The following is a 22,897-nucleotide window of genomic DNA, read 5'->3' on the forward strand; positions in this document are numbered from 1 at the left end:
AGAACAATTATTCCATATCTATTTCTTTGTTACTCTATTAAACAAATGGAAAAAGAAAATGCAATGCTAAATTACTAGTTTAAAAGCACAAACTAAGGAGAAGAGGAGAAGACAGGAGGTGTCAAGAATTAATGAAGCAGAGTATACACAACATTACTAGATACTACAGGGAGACCTTAATAAAAGATTAGGGGTATTGAGTGAAGATGATACAGTTCTTGTGACTGAAGTGTTCATATGGGTTTGTGGGAATCAGAGGTCACTTTTGTGTTGTATATTAATTTAATAATAAAAGAATCAAAGACTAAAGTTTATAGAACGGGAAAACAGAGTTAGAGTTTGTTTCTTTTTTCAAGCATGTAAGAAAATATATGTTATCACTTTTAAAGTAATAAGGGGTGCATGGGTCTGTGTACTTACTGTACTACACATTTCTCATTCATCATATTGGCTTTGAATCCAAGGACAGCAAACACCACCAGAGTGGCCAGCACAGAGGTGAAGAAGTTGATAAAAGAGACAAGAGCTGCATCAAACTGGCAGTTATTATCCTGCTTGTTATAGCTGGAAAAGGCAATGACACCGCCAAAGCCCAGTCCCAAAGCAAAAAACACTTGCGTTGCTGCCTCCCTCCACACCTGTGGGTCCATCATCTTCTCCATCTAAAACAGACATTGAACAAATTAGACACTTTGCCATCATACAAGATGTACAGTAATTGTGTGAAAGTGATAAACTCAATAGCATTACCTTTGGAGTTAACATATGAAGAATTCCATCAACAGATCCTCTTAGCAGTAATCCACGGACAAGGAAGCATATTAGTACCACATATGGGAAGAGGGAGCTGAAGTACATTACCTGCAATGTGGAAGGAATGTATTCAGTATCTTTTGCATAAAGAACAATGGGGGTCATTCCAAGTTGATCGCTAGTTGCATTTGTTTGCTGTGCAGCGTTGATGCAAAAAACGGCACTTCTGCGCTTGCGTATGCGGCGCAATGCGCACGCGCGATGTACTATTACAATGAACAATGTAGTTTCACACAGGGTCTAGCGAAGCTTTTCAGCCGCACTGCTGGCCGCAGAGTGATTGACATGAAGTTGGCGTTTCTGGGTGGCAACTGACCGTTTTTAGGGAGTGTGTGGAAAAACGCAGGCATGCCAGGGAATATGCAGGCGTGGCTGGTCGAACGCAGGGCGCGTTTGTGACGTCAAAACAGGAACTGAACAGTCTGAAGTGATCGCAAGCGCTGAGTAGGTCTGAAGCTACTCAGAAACTGCACAAAATTATTTTGTAGCCGCTCTGCGATTCTTTCGTTCACACTTCTGCTAAGCTAAAAATACACTCCCTGTGGGAGGCGGCATAGCGTTTGCATGGCTGCTACAAACTGCTAGCGAACAACTCGGAATGACCCCCAATACGTATTTCTGTTATTTTTTTAAATTGTGCAACATTACTATAGCAATGAAAACAGTGAAATCATGTGTAAAATCTTTCATTTTTGTATATTTCCTTCTAGTTGCCCCAAATTAGCATAATTGGGATTACATCCCATTCCAAAATGCAGGATTAGAGGAACACCTAAAGCATAGATTTAAAACACAGAACATTATTTAGGCCCTCATTCAACATCAGTCGCAAATGCAGATGTGTCATGTCCATTTTCGGGGCCTGTATCTGAAATCAGTTGCGATCACTTGTGTTTAAAAAAAATTGGCGTCTGCATGTATACTGCCCCGTCCAGTCTGCGTAGCCACTTGTCTACCCTAACAGTCGATGTTTCCCTATATTGCGTATCGTATGCGCATGCATAAGCAAATTTCGATTGCCCTGGTCGGCATCTTTTTATATATTTCTGGGCGGTGGCTTCTCTTGCAAATATTAGCAATTGCATTGCAGAGAAAATTGCAATTTCAGTCTTATTTGCAACAAATGCTGAAAGAGGGCCTTTGTTTGTTGCGATTGTAGCCAATGTCACTTTAGGCAGAAACATTTTGATCTTCTTCTGAGATCCCAGTGAGAATTGTGTATCTACAGGGTGGTTAAGAGCACTCTGGAGCCAGTTCCAAGACTCATAATGAGGAAAATTGTGGACAACATAAGCCATTAATTGAACGTGTTGTCACCAGGTGGTGCTGTTGCAATACAAATCACTTAAATAGCGTTACACTTGTCTAATGTGTCCTTCATTATGTTCAATAACAGTTTCCTTTCAAAGAACAACATTCTCTTTAGCAGAACATAACAGGTGTGGTATGAGTTGCCGGCGCTTGGAATCCCTGCACCAAGCATACCAGTGCCGGGATCCTGAACTCCAGAATGCCGTGGGGCGAGCGCAAAAGAGCCTCTTTCGGACACGGTGGTGCGATACGCACGCCATGCTATTTATTCTCCCTCCAGGGGTGTCGTGGACACCCCAAGAGGGAGATTTAGATGTCAGTATACCAGCTGTCGGGAGCGCCAGGATCCAGACAGCCGGTATATCAAGTGCCACCCAAACGAAACGTGTCATGTGGAATAACCAGCTCATGAAGACTAATGCTGTGTTCCTGTTCTGATACCTGGTTATTTCCTTAAATGAACTCACAACTACTGTAAAAGTTGCATGGGGTGAAGTCCAGTGATCAGGGTCTGGAAATGGTACCCTGAAGAGGGAGAACCCTCCCAATAAAGGGGTCCCCCCTCTCCAGGGTACCACAGGCATGGGCTGAAGCCCGGGGCTATCCCCGTCACCCACAGCCCAGCGTTGATTGCATTTGGTTTACATTTATAGTAATATTGTCTTTTACAGAATGACTGCAGGTCCTAGCAAGCCTTCCCCACATAGCGGCACTTAGAGATCCACAAGTATCAGCATGCAGGGCATTGAAGGGCCTGCTGGTGCCTATATACTGCCCATGTAAAAGAAATATCTAAATAAACACAATACAGACACACCTTAGACACTCCTACTCACATACACTCACACGGCGTGGTAGGTCTATGTAAAATAAATATTAAAATAAACACAATAAACACACACCTTAGACACTCTCACTCCCATATACTCAGCTGGCGTGGTAGGTCCATGAAAAAGAAATGATACTTGCATTACAAGGCACGAGTTTATCAGCAAATAAACTCGCATGGACTCGCATGCTAGGCTAACTTGCACCCACCAACTTTGCACTCACACGTAAACTCAAATCCTATTACATTTCTCTCCAGGGGAAAGACAGCATTAGATGTCATGTGCTGGCTATTTCATTTGACAAGCTACATTTTGCTACAGGGAATGCTGTTCTCAGAATGGAAACTGTTGTTGACCACAGTGGTGGATACATGAACAATTACAAAGGTCTTCAAGTGATTTGAATTGCCAGTGCCATTTGGTGACAATATTTGTTACTAATATTTTTCAATAAATGGCTTGTGCATCATCTGTAGCCACTGTTGTCCAATTTCCTCTTCATGATGTACTGTACCTTAGAAATAGTTCCAGAGTGCCCCAAGTAAAAAAAAAACTTTAGTTTTAACAGAACTGTATGTACAGTAACTATGTTTATAAGTTACTGATAGAATAGATTGCATTGTTAATTTCCTACTCTACTAGATTAGGTTTTGTGCTCAAGAGATACATTTACTAGGCACCGGCTTGAAAAAGTAACCACTTATCGGCATGTTTAAGCAGAAAATTTAAAATGGCAATACTACTCAAAACAATATATGCCATTTATTGATTTTAATAGTGGCCCTCATTCCGAGTTGTTCGCTCGCTAACTGCTTTTAGCAGCATTGCACACGCTAAGCCGCCACCCTCTGGGAGTGTATCTTAGCAGAATTGCGAACGAAAGATTAGCACAATTGCGAATTGAAATTTCTTAGCAGTTTCTGAGTAGCTCCAGACTTACTCAGCCATTGCGATCAGTTCAGTCAGTTTAGTTCCTGGTTTGACATCACAAACACACCCAGCGTTCGCCCAGACACTCCCCCGTTTCTTCAGACACTCCCGCGTTTTTCCCAGTAACGCCAGCGTTTTTTCGCACACTCCCAGAAAACGGCCAGTTTCCGCCCAGAAACTCCCACTTCCTGTCAATCACAGTACGATCACCAGAACGATGAAAATTCCTCGTTATGCCGTGAGTAAAATACCTAACTTTTGTGTAAAATAACTAAGCGCATGCGCTCTGCGAACCTTGCGCATGCGCATTAAGCGACTAATCGCAATAAAGCGAAAATTGGCAACGAGCGAACAACTCGGAATGACCACCAGTATTGCCATTTTAAATTTCCTGGTTAAATATGCAGAGAATCAGCTGTTTACTTAGTACATTTACCCCAAAATCTTTTGTGCCCATTGTTTAGCAGAAAATTGCTTTATGATTTCTACTTAGTATATCACAACTAAAAATCTCAGTTACCTTGCCTGATGACTGGATGCCTTTAATCATGGCCATTCCCACAATACTCCAAGCACATAATAAGCACAAGGTCATTTTCCAGTTGAGACCTCCGCCTTCTGATATTGAATTTGAAATATCTAGAGCTTCCCGATACCAGAAGTATGTTGTAGCTGAGCTTTTGTCACACTCAGCCTCCACCACTGGAAAACATAACAAATAATTCATTAAAATATGTTTAAGCAGCTTTACAATGCCTTTGAACATCTATGTACCACATGTCAAATCTTGTATGGTTTATATCAGGGGTAGCCAAACAGTCGATCGCGGACATGCGACCAGTCGATCGCGATCCGCCGCCCATACACCCGAGGCGAGGAGAGCGCAGCATGCGCTTCTCCTGCCTGCTGCCTTGCCCCTCAGTCTGGTCTCCGGCAGTGACGGCGGAGTGTATAGCTCAAATCAGGCGCCGGTTCGTTAGCCAATGAGAGCTTGCGGACCGGCGCCTGATTTGAGATATACACGCTGCCGTCACCGCCGGAGACCAGACTGAGAGGCAGGGCGGCAGGCAGGAGAAGCATGCGATGTGCTCTCTACACAGCGGTGAGCAGCACTGTCGGGGCATATGTGGCACTGTGGGGGAATATCTGGCACTGTGGGGGCATGACACTGTGGGGGCATATCTGTATCTGGCACTGTGGGGGCAAATCTAGCACTGTGGGCACATGGCACTGTGGGGTCATATCTGTATCTGCACTGTGGGGGCATATGTGGCACTGTGGGGGCATATGTGGCACTGTGGGGGCATGGCACTGTGGGGGCATATCTGTATCTGGCACTGTGGGGGCATATCTGGCACTGTGGGGGCAAATCTAGCACTGTGGGGGCATATCTGTATCTGGCACTGTGGGGGCATATCTAGCACTGTGGGCACATGGCACTGTGGGGGCATATCTGTATCTGGCACTGTGGGGTCATATCTGGCACTGTGGGCACATGGCACTGTGGGGGCATATCTGTATCTGGCACTGTGGGGGCATATCTGTATCTGGCACTGTGGGGTCATATCTGGCACTGTGGGGGCATATCTGGCACTGTGGGCACATGGCACTGTGGGGTCATATCTGTATCTGGCACTGTGGGGTCATATCTGTATCTGGCACTGTGGGGTCATATCTAGCACTGTGGGGTCATATCTGGCACTGTGGGGGCATATGTGTTTCTGGCACTGTGGGGGCATTATGTGTTTGAGGTTTTTACCTGTGGGGGCCAATGTGTTATTTCGTGCGAGACAGTCATCACACTCTGTGCAGCAAGGCTACGTCCCTTTTTTTGTTATACCACGCCCACTTTTTGTTATACCACGCCCCCTTTTTTGGGCGCGCCTAGGTAGATCACAAAAGCTTTTCAGCTTTCAAAGTAGATCGCCGACTCCAAAAGTCTGGCTACCCCTGGTTTATATGAAGCTTTGCAATACAAATGATTTCTTTAAAAAAAAGTATATGTTTAAGCAGGTCAGTTGCTAGCACTTGTCACTCAAAGAACCAAATCAAACCTAAAAAAATTATGATATCCATATACCAATTTTTTTCCTGGACACTCTCCATCTATATTTATAAGTGAGATAGTGTGGTCCTGATTCTGATTTATAGATTGACACTGTGAGTACTTCTATGGGGCAACAAGCAACAGACAGTTCTTAAACCAACTGTGAGTACCTGACATATATGTTTTCCTTATAAAAAGGTCATCACTAAGCATGCTGTCACTATTTTTTTTTTTACTAGCTTCTTATTGGTCACAGAGTCTTCACTGTGGTGAGTTACTGGTTTCTCTAGGTTACCGTGTTGCCATGGATACTTGTGATGGATCTTCTTCATCCCCACAAGAACTCTGGTGGTGCCATTTTTTAGGCTTCTGTATATGCTTCTAGCTGTTACTCTTTTTAATGTTAATGACTGTTTTGTGTTTTTATCCCTGAAGACAGTTTAACAAAAATGAAACATTGGCACTCCTTTTGGGAAGATTAGAGGACTTTCAAATCATTGGGTGCTGCATTTCCATATCAGAAGTACAAGAGGTAGATTTACTAAAGCTTCTAAAATGAAAAGTGGTGGTATTGCCCATAGCAACCAATCCAATGCTAGCTATCATTTCTATATTGCATCCTAGAAAATGATAGACAAAATCTGATTCACCTGCGTATTTATAATGGGTGCAGTGTGTGTGGTGCACACGGGCCCCCGGGATCCAGGGGGGCCAACACCACACACCCTGCATCCATTATTTTTAACAGCAGCAGAAATCACTTGGAAAATGGTGCAGCAGCATTTTCACAGTGTTTTGCACATGCACAGTAGGAAAATGACTAGGAAAATGGCAGCCGCGCTATTTTCCCGGAAATCTGCACATGCGTTGTAGGCTTTGGGACAGCGCTAGGGTTCCCTAGGGACCATAGTGCCCAGAGGTACAGAGCTGCCGAGGGGAAGGGACCCAGACAGAGCCTGCACATGGGCCCCGGGGTAATTCAGACCTGATCGTAGATGTGTGAAAGAATGCACAAATACGATCAAACTTTCTGACATGTGGGGGATGCCCAGCAAAGGGCAAGTCTGCCCCTCATGCCGGGTCCTGACACCCCCCCCTCCCCTCCCGCAGACATGCGAAAGCATCACACTGCGACCATGCGTTCACATGTTTTGAGTAGCCTAGCTGAGAAGGCAGATGGCTACCCCGTCATGTTTTGGGTCGCAGCGTCTGCGTATGATGTCACGCAGCCGCCTCGACCCGCCCCAGCAATGGTCCGGACATGCCTCCATTGTCCGGACTGTGTCCCTTAAATGGAGCGTCGACGCCCACAAAACGCAGCTTCGACGCGCCATTCCCGCATGTCTCCAAGTCTTAAACTGCATTCTGAAGAGAACTCAGTTTAAGATCTTGCACATGCACGTACCAGCGCACACGCATGCACATATGTGCAAAAATCACTTCATAGAGATTTTCGCACATTAGCGACGGGGTCTGATTTAGGACCCTCCTCCTCTCTAGATATGTTCCTGATCTGACTGATTGCTATGGGCAACACAATCACTTTTTTATTTTTAGAAGCTTTAGTATTTGAAGCTTTAGTAAATCAATCCCCAATTCAGTATATGCTAACCAGTATATGTGCATGCCAAGTTACTGTACCTACATATTCTGGTCTTGCAGCAAAACAGCAGGTTGATTAGAAGCTGCGAGGTCTACATGAAGAGCCTTCTGTATGTATGCCATGAGAGAGAGCAAGAGAGACTTAGGGGTCTATTTACTAAGCCTTGGACAGAGATAAAGTACCAGCCAATCAGCTCCTAACTGACTTGTCACAGGCTATGTTTAAAAAATGACAGTTGTGAGCTCACTGACTGGTAATTTATCTCCATGCAATTTATCTCCATCCAAGGCTTAGTAAATAGACCCCTTAGGGGTCTATTTACTAAGCCTTAAATGGAGATAAAGTGGATGGAGATAAAGTACCAGCAAATCAGCTCCTAATTACCATGTCAAAGGCTGGGTTTGAAAAATGACAGGAGCTGATTGGCTGGTACTTTATCTCCATCCACTTTATCTCCATCCAAGGCTCAGTAAATGGACCCTTTAGGGGTATATGTATCAAAGCTTGGAGAGAGATAAAGTAGAGAGGGGGGGAGATAAAGTAACAACCAATCAGCTCCTGTCATTTTTCATACACAACCTGTAAACTGACAGGAGCTGACTGTTTGGTACGTTATCTCTCTCCATGCTTTAATGCATATGCCCCTTATTTTGTTGTTGTGCTATTACTTCCCTGTCTAAAGCTGGCCATACACTAGGACGATATCGCGTACGAATGTATGATTTCGACACGTCGTTCGATGCATCATGTGCAATTCGTGCATGTTTGGGTACGGTACCATCTAATGCGTGTTCCCGCAGGTCAAATGTTGCATCCTCTAATCATACATGTAGGCCATATTATCCATTGTAATCGTATGCACATCGTACTATGGGCCTAAGTCAGACCTGATCACAGCAGCAAATTTTTTTCTCTAATGGGCAAAACCATGTGAAGTGCAGGTGGGGCAAATATAACATGTGCAAAGAGAGTTAAGGCCCCCATCCACTAGTCAGATTTGGGCAGTTTTCTTCAGATTTCGATGCATCTGACCGTCATATCTGAAGAAAAGTGTCACATTGGATGGCTCTTCAGATCCAATGCTCACTCCCGTGTCAGATATGTCTGAACTACAGATCTCTGAAGCTGCCCCAACTATTTATCTGAATCTGAAGAAAACAGGTGCACAGCGGAGTGTTTTTTTTTACTTCATATGTATCTGATCAGATTCATCTGAAGCGTCACTTGACTGGCATCTCTTTGACCACTCCCACCCACCAAGAGGGGGAACAGCGGCAGCAGCAGCATCAGATCAATCACATGTAGCATGTGTGCATCAGATATATCTGATGCGATCTGGCACATGATATATTGCATCAGATATATCTGAAGTGAATGTAATGAAAATTAAAGCCAGGGTCTGATCCAATTCCCGGGACGCTCCCGGGAGAGTTCAAGAGAAATCTGATGCTATCTGCAGTTCAGACAAGTCTGAGTAGTGGATGGCCACCTTTAGATTTGGGTGGGGTGTGTTCAAACTGAAATCTAAATTGCAGTGTAAAAATAAAGTAGCCAGTATTTACCCTGCATAGAAAACAAAATAACCCACCCAAATCTACCTCTGTCTGTACATGTTACATACCCTCCAACATGACCCGCCCCACTAGGTACAAAATGCTCTGTTTCTGGACTTCCCTCTTCATTTATTATTGCCATCACCTGTGAAGAAACAGCTTTCTTATCATTGAACTAGTTCAACACAGGTGATGGAAATCATAAATTAAGAGGGAAGTCCAGAAACAGAGCATTTTGTACCTAGTGGGGCGGGTCATGTTGGAGGGTCTGATGCTATATCTGCCCCATGTGCAGTGCACAGGGTTTTGCCCATTAGAGAAAGATTTTGCTGCTGCGATCAGGTCTGAATTAGGCCCCATGTTTTGTGCATATATACCAGAGGTTCTCAAACTTGATCCTCGTGGGCCCACACAGTGCATGTTTTGCAGGTCTCCTCACAGAATCACAAGTGAAATAATTAGCTCCACCTGTGGACCTTTTAAAATGTGTCAGTGAGTAATTAATACACCTGTGCACCTGCTGGGTTACCTGCAAAACATGCACTGTGTGGGCCCACGAGGACCAAGTTTGAGAACCTCTGATATATACGATGCATCGTTCAATGGAACATTCAATCAGCATAATTTTGAGTGGCATTTTTTTCAAGGTGATCACGTATTTTTTGTGCGGTATATGATCGCTCGATAGATGCACATCGTGTGTCCAAAAAAAACAAAATCGTATGTCCAGAGCTCCCAGGAGTAATAAAGGGAAATCATGACAGGAATCGGATCGGATGCTGGTCGTACTAGTGCAGAGGTTCTCAAACTCGGTCCTCGGGGGCACACACAGTGCATGTTTTGCAGGTCTCCTCACAGAATCGCAAGTGAAATAATTAGCTCTACCTGTGGACCTTTTAAAATGTGTCAGTGAGTAATTAATACACCTGTGCACCTGCTGGGTTACCTGCAAAACATGCACTGTGTGTGCCCCCGAGGACCGAGTTTGAGAACCTCTGTACTAGTGTATGGCAAGCATAATTTCTCTGACGTCCTAGTGGATGCTGGGAACTCCGTAAGGACCATGGGAATAGACGGGCTCCGCAGGAGACTGGGCACACTAAAAGAAAGATTAGGTACTATCTGGTGTGCACTGGCTCCTCCCTCTATGCCCCTCCTCCAGACCTCAGTTAGAATCTGTGCCCGGCCAGAGCTGGATGCACCTAGTGGGCTCTCCTGAGCTCACTAAAAAAGAAAGTATTTGTTAGGTTTTTTATTTTCAGTGAGATCTGCTGGCAACAGACTCACTGCTACGAGGTACTGAGGGGAGAGAAGCAAACCTACCTGCTTGCAGCTAGCTTGTGCTTCTAAGGCTACTGGACACCATTAGCTCCAGAGGGATCGAACACAGGGCCCGACCTCGATCGTCCGTTCCCGGAGCCGCGCCGCCGTCCCCCTTGCAGAGCCAGAAGACGGAAGATTCCAGGAGAAAATCGGCGGCTGAAGACTCCGGTCTTCAATAAGGTAGCGCACAGCACTGCAGCTGTGCGCCATTGCTCTCACAGCACACCACACGCTCCGGTCACTGGTGGGTGCAGGGCGCTGGGGGGGGGGGGGGAGGGGGCGCCCTGGGCTGCAATTAGATTACCTTTTGGCAATAAAAACACACATAATACAGTCTAGTACTGTATATGTGTAAAAACCCCCGCCATTAAAGTACATAAAAGGACAGAAGCCCGTCGCTGAGGGGGCCGGGCCTTCTTCCTCAGCACACCGGCGCCATTTTCTCTTCACAGCTCAGATGGAAGGAAGCTCCCCAGGCTCTCCCCTGCAGTATCCTGGTACACAAAGGGTGAAAAGAGAGGGGGGGGGGGGGGGCACATAAATTTAGGCGCAAAATTTGTATATACAGCAGCTACTGGGTAAACACTGAGTTGTAGTGTAATCCCTGGGTTATATAGCACTGGGGTGTGTGCTGGCATGCTCTCTCTCTGTCTCTCCAAAGGGCCTGGTGGGGGAACTGTCTTCGAATAGAGCATCCCCTGTGTGTGTGGTGTGTCGGTACGCGTGTGTCGACATGTCTGAGGTAAAAGGCTCCTCTAAGGAGGCGATAGAGCGGATATGTGTGTGGGAGGGTGTCTCCGTCGACAGCGCCGACACCTGTTTGGATATGTGTAAGTGCTGAGGTAAAATTATTGCACAAAAGGTTAGGGAACAGAAAGGAAATCTACCCTGGTCTGTCCCTATGTCATAGAGACCTTCAGAGTCTCTCTATGCTCACTATCCAAAATAACAAATCGACACCGAGTTTAACTCCACTGTCGACTATGATAATGCAAAGTTACAGCCAAGAGGGCTAAAATATATTCAATATATGATTATTGGAATAAAAGAGGATTTGCATATCACTGATGACTCATCTGTCCCTGACACGAGAGTACACATGTTAAGGGGAAGAATGCTGAGGTAAATTTCCCTCCTCTCATGAGGAAAAAGAGCGGGAATCTCCAGACAAGAGATGGCAGCTTCCCACAAGAGAGTTCTCAGGCTGTATCCTTTTCCTACTAGGGCCAGGATGTGTTGAGAATCTTCCCCTTGGGTGTCCTGTTTGCACTAGCTATTCTCAGGGATCCTGCAGATAGTGTGCACATTCTAGTATACTGCCCAGACCGGCGATTGTGTCGGCATGGGTTTATAGCGCTGTGACACCGTGGACAGGTACCTTATCTGCAGAGATTGAGACCCTAGTATGCATATAAATATATTAAGATGCTGTCTTAAGTGATAGATATATAATTATAAAGCATGCCCAAAGGGACATGAGTATACTGGGTCCTAGAGTCAAAGCTATGTCGATTTCTGCTTGACGTGTCCTGTAGAATATACATTGGACAGATGATGCCGACTTAAGAGGCATATGGAAGGATGAGGATTGTGTGGAGAAAGGTTCTCGGGCCTGGTCTCCACAGCTATAGTTGGTAATTCTGCTAGTTGCCCTATATTCCTGCACAGCCTAGGAAAGCACGACATTATTAAATGCAGCTTTTCGAATAAAGAAACAAGAAAGTCTGAGGTGCGTCCTTTCTTGTCAGAGCCGGGGGCAGAGGAAAGAAGCTGTACAACACAGCTAGTTCCCACGAACAGAAGTCCTCCCCGGCCTCTACAAAAATCCACCGCATGTCGCTGGGGCTCCACAGGCGGAGCTAGGCCCGGTGGGGACACGCCTTCGTAAATTCAGCCACAAGTGGGTTCACTCCCTGTTAGATCCCTGGGCAATAGAAATTGTGTCGCAGGGATACAGGCTGGACTGTGAGAAGATGCCCCCTCACCGATGACCCGGCGGGCTTCCCCCCAAGAGAGGGAGCCAGTGTTAACTGCAATTCGCAAATTGTATCTTCAACAGGTGGTGGTCAAGGGTCCCCTCCTTCAACAAGAGGGTGTTATTATTCGACCATGTTGTAATCCCGAAACCAGACGGTTCGGTTAGACCCATATTGAATTAAAATCCCTGAACATATACCTGAAAAGGTTCAAGTTCAAGCTGGAATCGCTAAGAGCGGTCATTGCAAGCCTGAAAAGGGGGAGACTTTATCGTGAATCGGGACATAAGGGATGTATACCTTCAGGTCCCCATTTATCCACCTCATCAGGCGTACCTCAGAATTGCGGTACGGGATTGTCATTACCAATTTCACAAGGTAATGGCGGATATGATGGTGCTCCTGCGGAAGCAAGGTGTCACTATTATCACATACTTGGATGATCTCCTCATAAAAGCGAGATCAAGAGAGCAGTTGCTGGACAGCGTATCACTTTCTCTGGAAGTGAAACGGCAACACGACTGGATTCTATATATTCCGAAGTCGCAGTTGGTTCCTACAGCTCATTTGCCTCGCCTAGGCATGATCCTAGACACAGACCAGAAAAGGGTTTATCTCCCGATAGAGAGAGCTCAGGAGCTCATGACACTGGTCAGGAATCTATTGAAAAACAAAACAGGTGTCAGTGCATCACTGCACTCGAGTCCTGGGAAGGATGGTGGCATCATACGAGGCCATCCCCTTCGGCTGGTTCCATGCAAGGACAATGGAACTTACTGGACAAGTGGTCCGGATCACCTCTTCAGATGCATCGGTTAATCACCCTATCCCCCAGGGTCAGGGTGTCTCTCCTGTGGTGGCTGCGGAGTGCTCACCTTCTCGAGGGCCGCAGATTCGGCATTCAGGACTGGGTCCTGGTTACCACGGATGCAAGCCTCCGAGGGTGGGGGGCAGTTACACAGGGAAGAAAATTCCAAGGTTTGTGGTCAAGCCAACAGACTTGCCTTCACATCAATATCCTGGAACTAAGGGCCATATACAACGCCCTAAGTCAAGCGGAGTTCCTGCTTCGCGACCAGCCGGTTCTGATCCAGTCAGACCGCAGGGGCTCATGTAAACTGCCAAGGCGGCACAAGGAGCAGGGTGGCGAGGGTAGAAGCCACCAGAATTCTTCGCTGGGCAGAGAATCAAGTAAGCGCACTGTCAGCAGTGTTCATTCCGGGAGTGGACAACTGGGAAGCAGACTTCCTCAGCAGGCACGACCCCCACCCGGGAAAGTGGTAACTTCATCAGGAAGTCTTCACGCAGTTTTGCAAATTGATGGGAACTGCCTCAGGTGGACTAGATGGCGTCCCACCTCCAATAAAAAGATAAAAAAGATTTTACGCTGGGTCAAGGGACTCTCAGGCGATAGCTGTGGTCGCACTAGTAACACCGTGGGTGTTCCAGTGGGTCTATGTATTCCCTCCTCTTCCTCTCAGACCCAAGGGCTGAGAATTGTAATAAAAGGAGGAGTGTGAACAATATTCTTTGCTCCGGATTGGCCAAGAAGGACTCGGTACCCGGAACTGCAAGAAATGCTCTCAGAGGACCCATGGCCTCTGCCTCTCAGACAGGACATGTTGCAACAGGGGCCCTGTCTGTTCCAAGACTTACCGCGGCTGCGTTTGACGGCATGGCGGTTGAACGCCGGATCCTTGCGGAAAAGGGCATTCCGGATGCAGTTATTCCTACGCTGATAAAGGCTAGGAAAGATGTGACAGCAAGACTTTTTCACTGTATATGGCGAAAATAGGTTGCTTGGTGTGTGGCCGGGAAGGCCCTACAGAGGAATTCCAGCGGGGTCGATTCCTGCACTTCCTACAGTCAGGAGTGACTATGGGCCTAAAAGAACTGGCTTCACTGCCTAAAGTTCAGACGTTGTTACAGGGGTGCTGCATATTCAGCCTCCTTTTGTGCCACCAGTGGCACCTTGGGATCTTAACGTTGTGTTGGATTCCTAAAATTCCACTGGTTTGAGCCACTTAAGACTGTGGAGCTAAAATATCTCACGTGGAAAGTGGTCATGCTTTTGGCCTTAGCTTGGACTAGGCGTGTGTCAGAATTGGCGGCTTTGTCATGTAAGAGCCCATATCTGATCTTCCATATGGAAAGGGCAGAATTGAGGACTCGTCCCCAATTTCTTCCTAAGGTGGTATCATCGTTTCATTTGAACCAACCTATGGTGGTGCCTGCGGCTACTAGGGACTTGGAGGACTCCAAGTTGCTGGACATGGTCCGGGCCCTGAAAAGTTATGTTTCCAGGACGGCTAGAGTCAGAAAAACTGACTCGCTATTTATCCTGCATGCACCCAACAAGCTGGGTGTTCCTGCTTAAAAGCAGACTATTGCTCGCTGGATCTGTGGCACGATTCAGCTGGCACATTTTGCGGCTGGACTGCCGCATCCTAAATCAGTAAATGCCCATTCCACAAGGAAGGTGGGCTCTTTCTTGGGCGGCTGCCCGAGGGGTCTTGGCATTACAGCTTTGCCGAGCTGCTACTTGGTTGGGTTCAAACACATTTGCAAAATTCTACAAGTTTGATACCCTGGCTGAGGAGGACCTTGAGTTTGCTCATTCGGTGCTGCAGAGTCATCCGCACTCTCCTGCCCGTTTGGGAGCTTTGGTATAATCCCCATGGTCCTTACGGAGTTCCCAGCATCCACTAGGACGTCAGAGAAAATAAGAATTTACTCACCGGTAATTCTATTTCTCGTAGTCCGTAGTGGATGCTGGGCGCCCGTCCCAAGTGCGGACTCTCTGCAATACATGTATATAGTTATTGCTTAACTTAAGGGTTATTGTTATGAGCCATCTTTTAAATGAGGCTCAGTTTTTTGTTCATACTGTTAATTGGGTATAGTTATCACGAGTTGTACGGTGTGATTGGTGTGGCTGGTATGAGTCTTACCCTGGATTCCAAATCCTTTCCTTGTAATGTCAGCTCTTCCGGGCACAGTTTCCTTAACTGAGGTCTGGAGGAGGGGCATAGAGGGAGGAGCCAGTGCACATCAGATAGTACCTAATCTTTCTTTTAGTGTGCCCAGTCTCCTGCGGAGCCTGTCTATTCCCATGGTCCTTACGGAGTGCCCAGCATCCACTACGGACTACGAGAAATAGAATTACCGGTGAGTAAATTCTTATTAAAACTACCTGTGGCTAGTTGAAACATTTTTCTAGACTTTTGGTGTCATTTACTGCCATCTGTCTGCAACAGAATTCGGCATCTGCTATTGGTTCTCATGACAATATATATAATGGAATGATCATTTTCAGCAATGACTTACTAGTAACAGTTCCATTTTTCACAGATGGACATTCATTCCAAGGCAGAGGATACTGGAAAGACTGAAAGAAGTAGAATATGCTCCATCCAATGATAACATTATAATAGAGCCCAACAAAGAAGCAGACCTAAGGAAAGTGTGGAAAGAATTACAAAGATACCAACATCACTGAAAACATACCCTCCAACATTTTACATATAAAAATCAGTACAAATTAGAAAAGGGGGCGTGGTCACTGGAAAGGGGGCGTGGCCACATCCCTTTCCTATACTTTCAATGGAAGTTTGGAGAGCCAAAAATCGGTACAGACTATAAAAAAAAAAGGTCAGTACCTGCCAAAAAGGTACAGTTGGGGGTTATGTGAATAGTCCCTGTCATACCAAATGTCACTTCATGAGCCCTCAGTTCAGATAATGTAATAAATTGTCTTGTAAATTGTTCAAAAGGAGCATCGTGACTGGGAATTTTTGTCAGTGTACACAAAAGATTAAAATAAAGGCTCATTCAGCCACCTCTGCATTCCTTTGCAGAAGCTTCAGATATTAAAGTTCTTTGTATTTCATTAAAGACTATGAAAAAGATTTGTACTTTGAAAGGGTTCATAAAAATAAAAAAAGCAGCTGTAGAGAAAGAAAAATAGGTATAAATACTTCATATTCTCAGGCCAACAACAGCTCAGATTTTGATTTAAAATTATGTTCTAAAACGGTTTTATTATTTATTAGTGAATCTAAAACTATTTACTTCAACTACAAGAAAATGTCTAATTTGTATCAGTTTAGAAAGATACATTGCATTGTAGTTAGTGAAGCCAGAATATATGTTGAGACCATGAATGTTTTAAGAGCTGGTGGGGCCAATGGAGAAGGCTAGAGTCTCGCAGCCTGGTGTGCTAGACCAAGACTGGCCAGGATTATCAGAGTTGAGCATGGGAGGTTTCTCAGGATGGTAGGTTCTAGTAGGACATGATCTGGAACACCAGGCTGTGAAGAACAGAAAGTAGAGGAGTGAGCAGAGCCCAATGAGTCCAGATGCAGTTGTGCAAAACACCCCAAAAAACCTGGTTTTGTATTTAACAGAATTTCTGTTTCAAATTCTGTGGGTAAAAACACAGATAATCGACAACTTTGAAAAGTTGCCGTTATAGTAAATAAACCCCCATGTGGTTTCGGCAATTTCTCCTTTGAGATTGCTAAACAACCACCTCTTTTGTTTGGCCAGCACAAACCAACTGCCCCTAGGCTTCACACTAGTGAGAGGTGAAAGTGTTAAATAAGTAAGAAGCAGCAGCATGTGTTAAGAGTGTTGCATAGGTGAAAGGTAATGATTAGAATGTTAAAAAGTGTTACATTAGTAAAAAACATAATCACCAATGTCACAACTTACGGTTCTGGTGCTGCATGGAGTAGTCGCTCCCTCCTGTAGCTCTGGTGCCTTCCGCCACTAAACCCTGCTTATTGCCCGTACCGGCACCCACTGAGTGGCCTGTAGTCCACATCAACTGTACCGCTGCCCGGCTCTCCTGCATGGAGAGATTCCAAGCCCTAAGTATGCAGGGCAAAGTCTCCTGCACTAAATCCGAGGCTGCACGCGGCTCCTCAGCCAAGATATCCACCGCAGAGTCTCTAGACCCTGGAGCTATGGCGGCGGGTGCGCAGGCTGACTGTCAGGCTCCCCTTCCTACCGCTTCTGATGTACCTACTGGGACTACAGCTGTAGGGAATACTCTGCTCCCCCATCCCCCTCCTCATTCCCTGTCTTATGAAGATATTGTCAGGGCTATAAAGAAGACTGCGGCCTATGTTCATTGAACAAGCACAGCTACAAGCTGCAGCTTTGCAACAGGCTGTCCTCGACATCAACAGTCAATACAAACAGCTGGCTAAATGAGTTTTACATGTGGAACACACCGCTGGTGAAATTTCCAGAAATTTTTTGAACTTTCTGACATCTCTGCTAAACTGCAGAAATCTGAAATCATTATGTGGACGAAACCAGACGACCTGGAGAACAGAACCGCAACAAGCTCAGAGTCACAACTGAGGGCTGAGGCTGACCTGGGGAAGCCTCAGGTGTAGGGGCTGGCGTGTAGGTGAACTGTGAAGGTAGAATAGGGTTCCTAGACATACAGGACTTCTAGCACCAACTGCCCAAAGGCGTGACCACGACAACAGAGTTATAAAAATGAAAGTCAGTTTATTGAACACACAGTTAAGACACCTTGGTTATGCAAATTACTTCAACCGTAGATGTGCAGAGATATATACAGTACAGTTCCTAGAAGCGCAGAGGTAATAGGTGCTGCGGCTTTGCAGAACAAGATGTTAAAAGTCCTTGCCAAATCCGGAGCTGGAAAGTCCGTATGCCACAGCTAACCGCTGAGGTAAGGAACGAGCTGGTACTGCCCAGCAGATGATGCACAGAGGCTGGGGTAAATACAGGTGCACAGAAGTTGAGGTGGTACTTGATAGCACTGCAGAGAATACCGGATGGAACCGATGTGAACGAAAGGTGTAAAGAACTCACTGCTGAAGTTTAGAGTCCGATGGTGAGCATCGATGGAGACAGTGGTTCGATGTTGTGTAGTCAGATATGCAGAGCGATATAGGGATACCGCTGGAGATGGAGAGTGGAACTGGAGATGATGTGAAGCACCGCTGTAGACTGATAGTGACACAGAGCACTGCTGGAAGCTGGAAGCGATGTGGATGAAATGCTGGAAGCTGGAAGCCAGTGACGAATTCACTATGGAGGATAGAGAGCGATGCTGCAGACAATGGAAGTAGGAAAGATACCAGAATGCCGCTGGAAGCTGTCAGAGTGCAGCTGCTGGGTAATCAGGCAGAGTCTAGAGTGCAGCTGATAGGCTGTAAAGCAACATGTGATGAATCCAAACATGGCTGCGCCCATGTTTGAATCTGGAGGGAAAGTCTGTTTGAACTTTAGTATGTGAGAGAATGAGGCCATGTTACACAGCGTGCTGCAAGCAGACAGCGCAGGTGGAATCCAGGCTTGGAGCGCTGGGCCAGTCTCAGGAGACACTTGGAAGGTAAGAAATGGTGATGAATTACCTGGATCGAGACAGCACCCCCCCCCCCCCCTTTAGGGGTGGCCCCAGGACACCTCTCAGGTTTGCGAGGAAATCTGGCGTGGAGAGCCCGGACCAACTTGGGAGCATGGACATCTGATGCATCTGTCCAGGAGTCTTCCTCAGGGCCATAGCCCTTCCAATCAATCAAGTATTGGAGGTGACCATACCGGAAACGTGAGTCCAGAATCTTAGCGACCTCGTTTAGTCTGGAGCTTGGGTGCAATAGGGAGCGCTGAGTGGAAATGATTCAGAATCACTGGCTTGAGGAGAGAAATATGAAAAGTTCTCGGGAATTTCAGAAACAGAGGCAATTTGACCTTATAAGCGACAGGATTAACAACTTGTTCAATCTGGAAGGGCCCGATACACCGAGGAGCAAACTTCATACTAGGAACCTTCAATCTCAGATTTTTGGTGGACAGCCAAACACGATCTCCTGGTTTGAGGGCAGGGATAGCCCTACGCTTCTTGTCCTCTAACCTCTTGTACCTTGATGAAGCTTTTAGCAGAGCTGCCCGATCATTCTTCCAGTTTTGGGAAAACTTACGAAGGGTGATAGCTGCAGGTACTAATGTTGCTGGAATCGGTTGAGACTCAGGGACCTTGGGATGGAACCCATAGTTGGTAAAGAATGGCATGGAAGAAGATGAAGAATGGAATTAATTGTTATGGCAAAATTCGGCTCACGGAAGAAGATGAACCCAGTTGTCTTGAGAAGAAGAGAGGTAAATGCGGAGGAAGGACTCCAAGTCCTGATTCACCCTCTCGGTTTGCCCATTGGTTTGGGGGTGATAAGCAGTAGAAAACTTTAACTTGGCTTGGAGTGCCAAACACAAACTTCGCCAGAATTTGGCTACAAACTGCACACCTCTGTCGGAAATAATCTCTTCAGGAAGACCGTGTAATATGAAAATCTCTTGCATGAAAACTTGAGCAAGCTTGGAAGCTGACGGAAGACCGGTGAGAGGGACGAAGTGAGCCATCTTGGTGAACCAGTCAACTACCACCCAGATTGTATTATATTTGGTACGCTCAGGAAGATCTGTAATAAAGTCCATTGATAAATGGGTCCATGGACTATGAGGAATAGACAAGGGTAACAGTTGTCCAGCGGGCGACTGGCGTGGTACCTTGTGCTGGGCACACTTGGGGCAGGATGCAATAAATTCTGTAATGTCCTTTTTTAGGGTCAGCCACCAGTATGATCTGGGAACAAATTCAAAAGTCTTCTGAATACCCACGTGTCCGGCGAAGCGAGAGGAATGTGCCCATTGCAAGAACTTCTTTCTGAGGGCCGGTTTTACGAGACTTTTCCCTAGTGGAGGCATAGAGTTCACTCCCACGGCGAAGAATGCCACTGGATCGATAATAGGATGATTACCAGTGGTTTCAGACTCATTTTCTTGCTCCCAGGAGTGGGAAAGAGAATCAGCCTTGCAATTCTGTGACCCGGGACAAAACGAGAGTTTAAAATCAAACCTGGAAAAGAAGAGTGCCAATACAGAAGGTTCTTGTGATCTGTCAGAATAGTAATGGTATGAGAAGCTCCCTCCAATAAATATCTCCATTCTTCGAGAGCGAGCTTGATGGCTAGAAGTTCTTGGTCACCAATGGCATAGTTGCGCTCAGCCGGAGAGAACTTCCGTGAGAAGAAGCCACAGGGATGTACGTGGACATCATCGGCTCTTTAAGACAGAACTGCGCCGACTCCAACTGAAGAGGCATCCACCTCCAGGATGAAGGGTGAGCTGGTATCAGGCTGTTTCAGAACTGGAGCAGAGACAAACTTCTGTTTAAGAAGATGAAAGGCTTGGGTAGCTTCTTCGGGCCACTTGGAGGGATTGGCACCTTTCTTTGTGAGATATCGGTAATTGGTGCCACCACAGTAGAAAAGCCCCGAATGAACCTTCTATAATAATTGGCGAATCCCAGGAACCGTTGAACACCTTTAAGTGACGTGGATATAGGCCAATCACGAATAGCTTGGAGTTTCTCAGAATCCATCTTTAATCCGGAACCGGACACAATGTAACCTAAAGACGGAATCGATTTGACCTCAAAGACACATTTTTCCAACTTACAGTAGAGATGGTTGGCACGGAGACGGGACAGGACTTCCTTAACCCAGTAACGATGTTCCTTCAGATCATTGGCGAAGATGAGAATATCATCGAGGCAGACCACGACATGACGGTAAAGGATATCTTGGAAAATTTTGTTCACGAAATGCTGAAATACCGCTGCAGCGTTGCTGAGTCCGAAAGGCATGACAAGGTACTCATAATGTACGTCACGGGTGTTAAACGCGGTCTTCCACTTGTCACCCTTCCGGATACGGATGAGGTTGTATGCACCCCTCAGGTCTAATTTGGAGAAGATAGTGGCTCCACTGACACAGTCAAATAGCTCGGTGATAAGAGGCAAAGGATACCGATTTTTCACTGTGATGTTGTTAAGCCCACGGTAGTCAATACATGGTCGCAGACCGCCATCTTTCTTTTTCACAAAGAAGAATCCTGCGCCAGCTGGAGAAGAAGGTCAGATGAACCCTTTGGCAAGGTTCTCTTTAATATATTCCTCCATGAAGTGGGTCTCTGGAAGGGACAGCGGATAAGTGCGTCTCCGAGGTGGAGTGTTCCCTGGAATGAGATCAATAAGACAATCCCACTCCCTATAAGGAGGAAGAATATCAGCGGAGGACTTGTTGAAGACATCAGTGAAATGTTGGTATGGTGGAGGCGGAACATCTGAAGACTTAGAAGTGCGTACTGGAAGTACCTTTTGAAGACAGGTCCCGGAACAAGAAGGACTCCATGCCAGAATGTGCGTAGTCGACCAATTAATCTGTGGATTATGGAGACGAAGCCATGGGAGGCTTAAAAACACAGGATGCGTAGCCTTTGGAATGACTAGGAATGATATCAGTTCAGAATGAAGAGCTCCAACCTTCAGACCGATAGGCAGAGTCTTGAAGTTAACGACTGCATCAGAGATCTTGCTGCCATCCACAGCAGTCAGGCACATGGGAGATGAAAGTCTCTCGGTGGGTAGGGACCACCGTTTAACAAATTCTGCAGTCACAAAATTCCCAGCCGCTCCAGAATGCAGAAAAGCGATGAGATTCCTGAAGCGCTGAGATACTTGAAGAGATACAGGGATATTGCAATCACAGGAAGATGGAGAAGAATTCATTACTCCTAGCCAAGCCTCTCCTTGATTGGCTAGGATTTTGAGTTTTCCTGACGCTTCGGACAAGCGTTGATGACATGAGATGGAGCAGCACAATATAGACACAGGTGCTCGGACAGACGTTTCTACGCTCTGTAGGCGACAGATGAGAGCAACTGATCTGCATGGGCTCATCTGTTGGCGGAGATGGTTGACAACGAGGATTAACGGCAGAGGTCTTTCCTCGCTCAAACTCCCTTTCGCGGAATCGGAGATCAACTTTGGTGCAGAGGGATATGAGCTTATATAACTTTGGAGGTAAGTCTCTGGTAGCTAGCTCGTCCTTAATCCGTTCAGATAACCCGTGCCAGAAGGCTGCATAGAGAGTGTCGTCGTTCCAAGAAAGTTAAGATGCTAGAATCTGGAATTGAACCAGATATTGATCGACTGTCCGTGTCCCCTGACGAAGCCGGAGAAGATCAGTGGAGGCAGATGTCACACGTCCCGGTTCATCGAAGATGCGCCTGAAGGTTGCCACGAAGTCTGCATAAGAAGAGAGCAGGGCATCAGACTTCTCCCATAGAGGTGATGCCCAATCTAGGGCGGAGCCACTGAGGAGGGAAATGATGTAAGCAACCTTGGTGCGGCCGGTTTGGAAATTGCCAGGCTGTAACTCAAAGTGTATCTCACACTGATTTAGGAAACCCCGAGAGGTTTTTGAGGAACTTGTCTGATGTCGGTAAATGAAGACGAGGAGCAGTAACGGGAATACCACCTGAGGTACTGGAGTCAAAACACTGGATGCCCCTGAACCATGGAGGGTTGCTTGAATCCCATCCACAGCAAATCACTTGTCCCTGTGCAGCCTCTTGGTGTTCTAAGCAGGCTGCCAGCTGTTGCACTGGACTGGTCACTTGGGCCTGGT

The 22,897-nt window shown here is 46.3% G+C and overlaps 1 protein-coding gene across 2 annotated transcripts in view; it reads right to left on the reverse strand.

The window, feature by feature from the left end:
* SLC6A17 (solute carrier family 6 member 17) overlaps positions 1-22,897 on the reverse strand; it is a 296,779-nt gene that overhangs the window by 149,813 nt on the left and 124,069 nt on the right. For both annotated transcript variants that reach the window (XM_063955024.1, XM_063955025.1), the window contains 4 exons: positions 15,714-15,840; positions 4,405-4,586; positions 751-861; positions 421-662 (listed from right to left, as the gene is read on the reverse strand). In XM_063955024.1, the coding sequence (XP_063811094.1) occupies positions 421-662; positions 751-861; positions 4,405-4,586; positions 15,714-15,840 (662 nt within the window). The remainder of the gene's footprint in view (positions 1-420; positions 663-750; positions 862-4,404; positions 4,587-15,713; positions 15,841-22,897) is intronic.

The sequence above is a fragment of the Pseudophryne corroboree genome, chromosome 2 (assembly GCF_028390025.1).
Source record: "Pseudophryne corroboree isolate aPseCor3 chromosome 2, aPseCor3.hap2, whole genome shotgun sequence".
Classification (NCBI taxonomy): domain Eukaryota; kingdom Metazoa; phylum Chordata; class Amphibia; order Anura; family Myobatrachidae; genus Pseudophryne; species Pseudophryne corroboree.